Genomic DNA, 11,806 nt, shown 5'->3' with positions numbered 1-11,806 from the left:
GAAGATGAAAGTTTGGAGGTGATGTTTAGAATGTCTAGGTTATAGGAGAAAGTGAGGTCTTTTGCTTAAACTGTTAGGAAATTAGAATTACCGACTGCTGGTGATTTGGAATTATATACTCAGGAACTAAAGAACCTGGATTTAACCTTAATTGAACTATCCCAGAAAAGGTAACGAGTCAGAGGTAGAACAAGTGAGAGCAACTTCCTTTAAATCCTTGATTCTAATTTTTAAATGCTGTAATATATTTGACAGGATAGATTTTACACTAGAGTAACAAATAACTCTTACGCAAAGCAAAAAACAAAACAGGTTTAATGATTAGAAGAGATGAATTAATAGGTTTATAATAACCATTAACTAAGGGAAGCCCTAGAACCAGAAATAAGGATTTTAAAATTGCATGCAAAGTCTAGTTACCATAAAAATCAAAGCAATACCAAAATATCTCAGCTTCTAGCATAGACTCCAGGTCTTTTTATTTCCAACTCTTGGTAATCAAAATATTTACACTTTCACATGCTACTGGTAATGGAGGAATAAGATTTAATTTGTCTAGGACTACAAGTATCTTTCACAGATTGGAGGGCACAAAAAGAACAGTGTCTTCCTCCACATTTTTGGGCCCATCTTGGGAAAAAAGAAAAGGCACTCCCAAAGGCTCCTTGGTAACACCTTTGCTAGGTTTGTTAATTACTCACATAATCTGTACATATACTTTATATGTAAAATTAATGGTCCACTCATTTCACAGATCTGGGAACCACATGGCATTGGAACTGCCTTTAACCCACATGCCAAACAACTGGATTAGACAATGACAAAAGCTTTGGATGCCAGTTTTTTAAAAAATGGGGGTTTTGTTTCCTTGAAAACTTAAGCATATGCTTAAGTATTGGACTTTGGCGTGCATAGCCAAACATACCATGGAACTGAAAGAACCACCATATATTATGGTGCCAGAGGACTCTGAGAAATTATGCTAGTTTTCTAACATCAGCTGCTTCCCACTCCCTTACGCCAATGTAACTTTGTTCTTCTCCCTTTATTAATTATAACTAAGTGCTCTGAACCTGGGTTTAACCTCTCTGCTGAAAGATTTGTAAAAGAAAGATGCTTAAATTACTGAGTCTTTCTCTATGATCATCAAAACAAAGAGTAATGGAAGTCTTCAACTGCCTGTGGGCAGCTGTCTATTATTCACAGAATCTTTAGAAACCATTTGCCTGAGGCCAAAGAGAACCTGCTTCATCACTAACTCTTGACTCACGTTGAGCCATACTGAAACTGCACTTGGGTAGCTGGTCTCAAGTCAAACCAAGCTTAAGTATTTCTCTACGTTTACTGCATCCATGTAGTGTGCAATTTTTGATGCTGAATAAGAGATATATGGCAATTGAAGGCTTCCCCACAAGCATCACATTCGTGGGTTTCTTGAATTTTCACCTCTGCATGGATCTTCTGATGGTTGACAAGGCTGCGCTGTTGACTGAAACTTTTGTCACACTTCTCACACTTATAAGGTTTTTCTCCTGTGTGTATTCTCTGATGCTGAATAAGGCCTGAGTTCCGGCTAAAGGCCTTCCCACATTCATCACATTTATGGGGTTTATTACCTGTGTGCACACCCTGATGTCGAATAAGATTACAGAGTTGACTAAAACTTTTGCCACACTGTCTGCACAGATAGGGTCTCTCACCAGTGTGGATTCTCTGGTGTTCAATAAGAAATGAGCTCCGACTGAAGCTTTTCCCACATACAGTACATAGGTAGGGCTTTTCACCAGTGTGGATTCTTTGATGTTGTACAAGATGAGCACTGACACTAAAAGTTTTCCCACAATCATCACATTTATAAGATTTTTCCTTAGGGTAGACTTCCTGCTGTATAATAAGACTGCAATTTGGATCAAAACTTTCCTTAGTTTCATTGTATGAATAAGTCTTCTCTCTGGTGTGGATTCTCTGATGCTGAATAAGACCTGAGCTTCTACTAAAGGCTTTTCCACATTCCTCACATTTATGGGGTTTGTCCCCTGTATGAATTCTCTGATGACGAGTAAGGTTGCAAAGTTGACTGAAGCTTTTCCCACACTCTTTGCACTGATAAGGTCTTTCACCTGTATGGATCCTCTGATGTTCAATAAGGAATGAGCTCCGACTGAAGCTTTTTCCACATTCAATACAAAGAAAAGGCTTCTCACCAGTGTGGATTTTTTGGTGTTGTATAAGGTATGTACTTAATCTAAAGGCTTTCCCACATTCACCACATTTATGGGGTCTTTCCCCAGTGTGAATTCTCTGATGTTCAACAAGTAATGAATTTCGACTAAAGCTTTTCTTACATTTGGTACAGTGATAGGGTTTCTCACCAGTATGAGTTCTCTGATGTTCAATCAGGTGTGACTTCCAACTGAAGGCTTTCCCACAGTCACTACATTTATGGGGTTTCTCACCTGTGTGAATCCTTTGATGTTTAACAAGGCTTCTTCTCTGGCTGAAGCTCTGTTTACATTGGTTACACTGATAGGGTCTCTCTCCAGTGTGGATTCTCTGATGTCTAATAAGGGTTGAGCTCACACTAAAGGTTTTTCCACAGTAATTACACTCATAGGGCCTTTCCCCAGTGTGAATTCTCTGATGTTCAATAACAAATGAACTGCGACTGAAACTTTTCCCACATTCATTACATTGAAAAGGTTTTTCTCCCGTATGGACCCTTTGATGTTGAATGAAATGAGCCTTGCGGACAAAACCCTTTCCACATTCTTCACATTTATGACATTTCTCTTCTGAATTTGGTCTCTTACGGATAATGCTAGTGTTTCCTCTGAACATTCTTTGCTCCTGGGTCAAAGATTCCCTTGGTATTTCCCATAAGAAGATTCCTCTCTGTTTATCTAACCTACCAACAAGTTCAAAGGTTTCTCTACCCATAGGATCCTGGTCAATTTCACTTTTGATTCTTGTAACTATTACACCCTGTGGTTCCACTTCTTCCTCAATTTCCTCAATTTCTTGTTTCACAGTTGGCTCCTCATCTTTATCTCTGTTCAAAACATCTGGAATAATAAATGGAAAATAGACACATCAGCCTAGCTCTTTGCCAGCAAGGAGAAACTGTCAGAAAAATAAGATAATTAAGATAAATGATCTACTATATGCATAAAATGTAGTTTACTACATCACAGCATCCTTGTGATGATTACATTAGTTCATATACATAAAGCATTTAGAACTACCTGGCAAACAGTACAAACTATATAAATATTTATTTAGTATTAGTTATCTGATAAAATGAAATGTTTTTCTTGGAGAAAGGGTATGAAAAGAGTGTTTACGAGGCACAAAATGCATCAGTAGGAGAAAGGAGGAAGGGCTGATAAATCAACAACAAATTATTCAAGGTAAGATGGGCAAACAAAGAAGTAAAACAAGTAGTGGCAGGATAAACTAGCCTATCAAGGAAGAAAGGATAACATGGGAAGAAAACAGTAGGTTCAGGAAAATTTAGGATGAGGTAGCATTATGGGAATGTGAATAAACCAAATAACTGACATAAAAGAACATATAAAATGATGCTGAGAAGGATAAAAGACAAAAACCAGGGGAAACAACAATTCATTCATTAATAAGAATTTATTTATTGTGATCAAAAGCATTGCAGGCATTGTATAATGAGTTAGGATTTAGAGATAAGGCAAGAAGCCCCCTACCAAATGGAATGGGTGACAAGTACAAATGGGGAAAGAATATAATATATGGTAAAGAAAATATTAAGTAAAATAGCTCCTACATCAAGAGACAAATGGCTTTTAAAAAACTGGGTTGAAGTGACATGGACTCTGATATAGAAAAACAGAAAAAAAACCCAAAAGGAACATGGTTAGAGCTAATGGAAGAAATTAAGAAAAAGAACAGTCTGTGGTAGCTTATGACTTCACCTACCACAAATACTACATTCTTCAAGTATACATAATTCTCATGCCTTTAAAGATATAAGACACAAGTTGGAACCATCTGTTTCCAACTGAGAGTCTGCATGACATCTGAGAAATGATAATCTTGCATGCATTGAAAGAAAGATAACATAATGGTCTATGATATAACAGAGCGGCATAGAGGACACTTAAGTCTGCCTCTGACTTCTTCCCTGATTTTCTGTCTCTTGCTGCCTGTTGGATAACTCCATGAGAAGATTGCATCACCACCAAATTTATATTTGGCCTAAACAATTTCCCTTTTTAGACTTCCTCTTTTCTTTCAATTTTCTAGTCTTCTAACTGTGGAGTCATCTTTGAATTTTCTTTTCACTTACTTCAAACCAGTCATTTTATTCCAAAAAAACTTCTTCTTATTCCCCTAAGAAACTTTATTTCTGCTTAAGTCTACTTACAGTGCTCTCTCTCAAATTCACTTTCAGTACACTGTGTTTTCTTTCACTCAATGAAAAAGGATGAGAGAACTCCCTCACCATTCTACCTCCTACCTATAAAATGACCTTCAGTGGTACATGAAGATATATCCCATTCTTATCCAATGCTAATTCATCTACTCTCTCTTGTTCCCACTTGCCTCTGGGCACTCGTTCAATTATTACCATTTCTTCCTCTTTCTTCAATCTGTATTCCCCATTGACATCTTCCTACCAACATACAAATATATCCAACTTTATCCTGAACCTGAAATCGTTTTCTAGATGAAATCCAAGCTTTGAAAAAAATCTTAACACTGTACCTCTCCATTTCCTATGTTTTCAATGACCAGCCTCTTCCCATTCAATCTATTCTACAACCTACTCTAAAATCTGGTTTCTGTTTCCAGAATCTAGAGAAACTTCTCATTAAATCACCAATGACTCTCAAGTAACAAATACAATGGACATTTTTAGTCCATATTTTACTCAGCAGCATCTGATACTGTGGACTGTTCCTGTTTCTTGACACTGTTTTTGGTTTCTATGCTATTATATTCTAGTTCCCTCCCTACTTCTTTTCTTTGCCCTTTTCTAATACATTTCCCTCATGTATTTCTCTTCCTTTGTCAACTGTTTAAGGTTATTGTTACCCATGTTTACATCCTTATCTTGCTCTATATACACACCCTCTGAATACTGCCACTTAAATGTCCTTGGATTATTGCAAAAGCCATCTAATAATCCTTGGCTCTTGTCTTTAGGCTGTATCTATTTCACTGAATCCAGAGAGATTTTCATAAAATGGAATTCTAATCATGTCACCACCTATAGATTCACTAGCACTCCATTATCTCTAAAATCAAATCAAATCTCTTTACACAATGATGCTCAGCACTTCATGAGGTCTCTTAAGCTTTAATTCACCCTCCTACCCATGCTCTCACACTTCAAGTGGGCAAATTGCTTGTGCTTTAGTCTTTTATGCCATTTCTTTGCATATCTCATTTATGAAATGTCCACCAACATTGTTTACTTGGGAAACTCTTGGTTTCTCTTTAAGATTCAGTGCAAAGCAACAGTTCCTCTATAAAGCCTTCACTTAGTCCAACAGACGATTTAAGCGCTCTGTTTTTGATCACCAGCCCTTGTCCATGACTGCATTATAGTATTATTACACTGTACTTTTAACTGTTTGTCTTTTCCATTGGATTGTAAGTTCTTTTTGAGAAGGTAAAGTTTCTTCATAATGTTTACCCAGTGGATATTGTTCCAGGGTTTTACTCAAAGGAATAATACAACATTACATTATTTGCAGATGATATGAATGCCTACCCAAAATTCCTAAAAGAATTAAATGAAATATAATAGTGATGACAGGACTAACATATAAAACAAATACTGGTTCTTACTACCAAGAATAACCAGTTAGTAAATATTATAGAAAAATAAAATATGCTCTTCATGATAATAAAAACCATAAAACCTAGGAATGTATCTACAAGAAATGCAAGATTCATAAAAATAATCCATACAATTTTTCTGAAGGACATAGACAATTAAATAGAGTCAACCAAATTGCCAAAGAGATTCAACATTATAAGGATCTTATTTCTTCCCAAACCAACCAACAAACCTAACTGTATTCCAACAAAAATCCCACGAGCCAGTTAAAAAACTCCAAGTAATCTAAATTTCAACCAGAAGAATGCAGAAAACTAGTTAAGTACAGTTGACCCTTGAACAACACGAGGGTTAGGGGCACTGACCCTCCACACTGTTGAAAATCCACATATAACTTTACAGTTGGCCCTCCATATCCATGGTTCTGCACCCGCAGATTCAACCAACCACAGACTGTGTAGTACTGTACTACATATTTAGTGAAAAAAAGTAATGTATAAGAGAACTCAAGCATTTCAAACCCGTGTTGTTCAAAGGTCAACTGTATACCCTGAAAGAGAATATGAGTGACTTAATCTTACCAGACATGAAATATAATGTATTGCTGAAGTAAATAAAACAGAGAGGCACTGGCATGAAAACAAATAGGTCAAACAGAAAGACAGGTAAAATAAGTGAGTCTAGGCTTCCACACATGGCAGCCTAGAAATGACTAGCCATTAGACCTGGGCTTGGTAGCTATAACCACCTTCTGAGGTATCTGCCGTGCTTGTATGTTCCCATCCTCTGGTCATAGCTAATTTTTCTAGAGTAGACAGTTGCCTCTCAGTTTTCTAGGTAAAAGAATGAGAGAATGGGGAAGGACTTGCATTCCTAGGCCTAGCACAGTGCTTTATAATTATTTATCGAATGAATGAGTAGTTGAACAAATAATTGGAAAGAGACTGTAATTAAAGGAGGAAAACGATGAATTTAAGGTCTTATAGGTACAGCAATTCCCAATTCTGTCAAGGTCCAATCTGGCTCAAATTGTCTGGCGATAAGTCATTAAAACCAAAGAAGTCTACTTTAGCTGAAAGAACTGAAAGATCAAGAACTAAGAGATCAAGCTGTCAGCTGTATCGTCAATATAGTTCTTAAAGTTTTTAAAGAAAAATAGAAAGGATAGGTATGACTGAAGAGGCAAAATTACAAAGCTAGATGAGTTGTGTTAAGTAGAGCAACAGGATGAAGTGGAGGAAAACACTATAGTGGAATAGTTTAGTAATCGTAATCTCTCATCAAGGGAGCACTCATCAAGGGGATGGATATAGAGTTTACAGAGGAGGACGAAAAGATTGTGGGGGGAGAAATAATAACTGATGAAAAGCTGTATTTCAGCTACAATAAAGAAGAGAGCCTAAAAGTAGGAGATCACAGATGGGCTCACTGCCATTTTACAGTACTAGGCACAGGCAAGGCTGGGCATTTGCCTGGTATTATCAACCGGGACACCATATAGGTGGAAAAAGCTGTCAGTGACTCAGAGATACCATAGCTAAATGGAAAAAAATACCTAGCCTGACATGGCTGGAGACTGAAGTGGTATCCTGGAAATAACAGATGAGGTTAGAAAGCTAGGCAGGGGCTATATAAGGAGGTGCTAGTATGTAGGACAAAAAATTAAGATTTTTATCCTTTAAGCTGTCAGAAATCACCAAAAGTTATAAGCAGTTAAGTAACACAAAATCACTTTGGTGGCAGTAAACAGAACATATTAGAATAAAGGGAGACTGGAAGCACAGGGCTAGTTTACAGGCTAATGCAATAATTTTGTCAAAAGATAATGAGTCTTAATTATATTCACTCAGTCACCCAAATATTTAAGAAGCATATAATACATGCCTGGCTCTGTGCTAAGTGCTGGAGAAATCAAATGAAAAAAAAATACAGTTACTGTCCTCTTGAAGATCAGTCTGTTTAGAGAAATAACATAATGATTATAGTACACTGTAATAAATTCAACAATGGAAGCGTATACAAGATAGCACAGAGAAAGGAGTACTTAATTCTGAAGAGGAGGCCCTTGAGATCTTAGTGGATTATCTGCGTTATTTATGTGGTCTTCAAAAGGAGATGACTAAGAAGTTGGATCAACAGAGAAGATAATGACAATGATGATGAAGATAACAATTGACGTTTATATTGTACTTACTACATGCTGGTCAGTGTCCTAAATGCTTTACATATATTAACTGAGTTAATGCTCACAATAATCCTAAGAGGTAAGTGCTATTATTATTTCCATTTTATATTAAAAAAAAAAAAAGAAACAGGCACAGAAAGGTTAAGTAATTCACCCATAGTCACAAGGCTAGTAAGTGGTGGAATCAGGATTTTTACTTGGACAGTTAGGCTCCATACTGCCTCTCTTAAGTAGAGATTAAGATTTGGGACTTACCATCACATAGCAGTAGCTGATGACCTGAGTGTAAATAAGGTCTGCCAAAGAAGGTATATAGTCTGAGAGGAAGTCTGAGAATGCAAGGCAATAGAAGGAAGCAATAAAAAGTTGCAAATATCTATAGAGAAGAATTAAATACAGTCCAAAAAGAGTCTACTGCATTTGATAATTGGGTTATTATAGACCAATGTTAAACAACTGAACGCAAGTGGTAGAGGCACAAAAAGGGGATTAGAGATAATGGGAGGTAAAGAAGTAGAGAACACACCTTAACTACTCTTACAAAAATCTGGCTGTGAAGCAAACAAGTAGTAGGTTACAGGGAGCAGCAAGAGAGACTGTGGCTCAAAGGGGAGTTCTAGAGCCACGGACATATCTATCATCAGAATAAAGGTACCAGGGGAGAAAGAATAGAGACTGAAACTATAAGAAAAAAAAAAAAAGACTGATAAATTCTTGGAGAATGTGAGAAGACAGGCAACCTTAACTGTGCAATGAGGGGCAGAAAACTTGAGAGTTCATGTGTAGTGGCCACTATCTTCTCTGTGAAACAGAAGGTGAGGTCCACCACTGAGTGATGGACCCAAGGAAAACTCTCTAAGTTTTTGGAATAGTCACTAAAAGGAACAGGGGCATGAGCAAATCAATGATAAAAAATTAGCTGAAATGTAAAAACCCAGTGGAGACTAGAAGAAAGAAAAGCCATGTATATATACAGGGCACCAATCCGTTCGGATAAAAAATTTCTCTAGCTGTGTTTAGCAACTTAGGTAGGAGAAAAGTAAAGGCAGATTTTATAATCAGTACAGGATTTGAAGTTTGCAGAATGGGTAGAACATAATGACAAGGTGGCAAGAGAGCATGCTGGTGATCATTTTATATATAGGTCCATGGATTAGATAAGGAGGTGAAGTCAGGAGGGGATTGAGAGTCTGGGGGAAAAACGAAGTCAAGGAACAGGAAAGATTAAGAATAAATAGGTTTGGACTTCCCTGGTGGCGCAGTGGTTAAGACTCTGCCTGCCAGTGCAGGGGACATGGGTTCGATCCCTGATCCAGGAAGATCCCACATGCCACGGAGCAACTAAGCCCGTGCACCACAACTACTGAACCCATGTGCCACAACGACTGAAGCCCACGTGCCTAGAGCCCGTGCTCTGCAACAAGAGAAGTCACCACAATGAGAAGCCCGCGCACCGCAACAAAGAGTAGTCCCTGCTCGCCGCAACTAGAGAAAGCCCACCCACAGCAACGAAGACCCAACGCAGCCAAAAATAAATAAATAAATTTATTTTAAAAAAAAAGAATAAATAGGTTTGGTAGGAAAAGTAGACAGGTAAGAATTTACAGTAAGCTCCACGTGGGCAGAGATCATGTCTGTTTTGGTAACCCCTGTTTAGTTATAGTCGATAAACATCTACTGCCTGAACAAAAATAAGATATTGGTCAAAGTATAAGATATTGGGGTTTAAGATTTGCCTGTAATGACAAAATTGAGGGTATGATCATTGATGTGAGGTGCTGAATAAAAATGGAAAGCAGGGTCCCTGAAGACAATATGGTCAAGATACAGTGAGGCTGAAGTAATGACAGCATGATCGATGGTATGGGTTAGCAAAGAGAAGATTCTGAAATGTAACAAATCTATGTGTGAGGAACCAAAAAAGTTGACAGATGATAGTGAAAAGGAATTGAGAGGGTAGGGCAAGACAGCTGAGACCTCAAAAGAGAGAAACTGTGTTTGAAGGTGGAAAACGAATGCTTTGGGAACAGCACTGAAAAGTTAGGAGAACAATTATTTTTCCCTTTCAGCCTTGAGACAAAGGATGAGAGGAAGGAAGAGGATGTAGGAGAATAAGCAGCCCCTGCCAGAGAAGTGGTGTCCTTGGGAAAGTGCCAGGTTTCAGTTAAGGCCAGGAGGGGTAGGGAACATTATGTGAAGAGGAACAGGGGCTCCAGAAGGCAGAGTGAAAAGGGGTGGGAGGAAAGCAGTGGGAGGATGAGCCAGGAGGGAAAGTACAGAGCAATATGGGAATGAGATTACGAAGACAGGAAGCCAGAAAAGCTTGTATTTTGGTCATTGCAAGAACGGTAGGGATGAGAGTCATGGAAACAATCCATGGCTGAAAGGTTTGAATCAGAACTTTGGAACAAAGCAGTTTGGTACGGTGCTAGTTCAAGTGTTCTGATTTCTTATAGTTTCTTAGATATTTTAGTCAGAGAAACAGCAGATTCTTACCCAGTGAGACCAGGTTTCCATAATTCTCCATCATGACATCTTTATACAGGCTTCTCTGAGCTGGATCCAGATAATCCCACTCCTCCTGGGTAAAAAACACAGCCACATCCTCAAATGTCAGCAACCCCTGAAACAGTATGATTTCTGTAGTCAGTTCTTGTCTCAAGGACAATTCTACCACTGAAAGTAGCAGAAACAGTCACTTGTCAGGGCCGGGTAGGCTAGGAAGAACATGATACTAAGAGTTCCAAATGGGGCCCAATTCTGGGAACCGACAGAATTCAGACAGGCACCTCAAATTAGAGGATAACTGAGCTGGACCTTTGTCCTCTGTAGTGAGGAACCTAAGGATAAGGCTTTCTGATTTACTAATTATGCCCTAATATTTGAATCTTAGTAAGCTGCCCCAAGGCCTTCCCAAGTTTCCTGCACCTCATTGCCCAGCTCGATTCTCTACAAGCACTGCCTTGAGACCCGTTTCAATTCAAATTTCTCTAAGCGTCTACTTTGGGTCCAGGCATCTCGGCAGGTGTAGAAGACACAGGCGAGGATCAAAAAAGATACCTCACCTGGAAACATTCGTAAATGAAAACGCTAGTTTGGAGCATTACCAATTTTCTTTAGCTGATTTATCAAGTCGCTCTTGAAAAACGGAGCCAGTGGGCAGTTTGATCGCGAACGGCACCCCAGTGTACCAGGGGGTACTTCACCGCACCGCGCTGGCCCTCAAGACCGCGACCCGAGAGGTGGGGGGGCGGTGGCGTGGCCTAGCATGGAACGGCGAGAGAACGGGGATACCCTGAGGGGCGACTTACCTTTGGCTCTGGCGGGGGGCTAGGCGAGGCCATCTCTCGGACAGAAAATCAGGGCAGGAATACGGGGTGGCCGCACGAAAAGGAGCCTCTGGCAAGGCCTACCCGGCCGCTGAAGATTAGGCCCGAAGAAGGCGAGGCCTCCAGGCTGGATCTGGCCAGGTCCTGCCTCGGTCCCCGAGCGGTCACGACCCCAGCAGCATGTCAGATGCGCTACTTGGCCGCCCCCACCCCGAAACCCCTCCCCTGCCTGGCTGCGCTGCTTTCAGGCCTCGCTGGAGCCTCCTCCCGGTTGCCCGTTCCTGCTGCTTTCAGCCAAAGAGCGCTATGCTCGCCCGCCCCCGGACCAGAAGGCGTCACCCGGAACCTTCCCGGGACGCCCCTCAACTACAACTCCCGTCATGCTACGAGAGAGCTCCTGTGTCCAGCCTCCCCTGGCAATGGCTACCGAACTACACTTCCCGGAGTACAAAGGGTGAGGGAGCCGCTGGTGAG

General features: G+C 39.8%; 1 protein-coding gene across 3 annotated transcripts; it reads right to left on the bottom strand.

The window, feature by feature from the left end:
- Positions 1-297: 297 nt before the first annotated feature.
- On the bottom strand, positions 298-11,778 carry ZNF189 (zinc finger protein 189). 3 transcript variants are annotated; one of them, XM_007197082.2, is made up of 3 exons: positions 11,315-11,778; positions 10,500-10,626; positions 298-3,062 (listed from the first exon to the last, which is right to left on the bottom strand). In XM_007197082.2, exons 1-3 carry the CDS (start codon positions 11,345-11,347, stop codon positions 1,342-1,344), a joined length of 1,881 nt encoding a protein of 626 aa, XP_007197144.1. In that variant the 5' UTR covers positions 11,348-11,778; the 3' UTR covers positions 298-1,341. The 3 variants fall into 3 exon arrangements, with proteins under 3 accessions (XP_007197144.1, XP_007197145.1, XP_007197146.1); XM_007197083.2 differs by having other exon boundaries at positions 10,500-10,584; XM_007197084.2 differs by having other exon boundaries at positions 10,500-10,581.
- Positions 11,779-11,806: the final 28 nt, after the last annotated feature.

This window comes from Balaenoptera acutorostrata, chromosome 6, assembly GCF_949987535.1.
Source record: "Balaenoptera acutorostrata chromosome 6, mBalAcu1.1, whole genome shotgun sequence".
Lineage (NCBI taxonomy): Eukaryota > Metazoa > Chordata > Mammalia > Artiodactyla > Balaenopteridae > Balaenoptera > Balaenoptera acutorostrata.
The sequence above is the reverse complement of the archived record's forward strand: the minus strand, read 5'-3'. Positions and strand labels throughout refer to the sequence as shown.

Bases quoted from the DNA above. Each gene is read 5' to 3' on its own strand.
- ZNF189 (XM_007197082.2), bottom strand. From the start codon at position 11,347: ATGGCCTCGCCTAGCCCCCCGCCAGAGCCAAAG. The intron at 10,627-11,314 runs GTAAGTCGCCCC...ATACTGTTTCAG, and splicing joins GCCCCCCGCCAGAGCCAAAG to GGGTTGCTGACATTTGAGGA. The intron at 3,063-10,499 runs GTAAGAATCTGC...TTATTATTCCAG, and splicing joins TGGAAACCTGGTCTCACTGG to ATGTTTTGAACAGAGATAAA.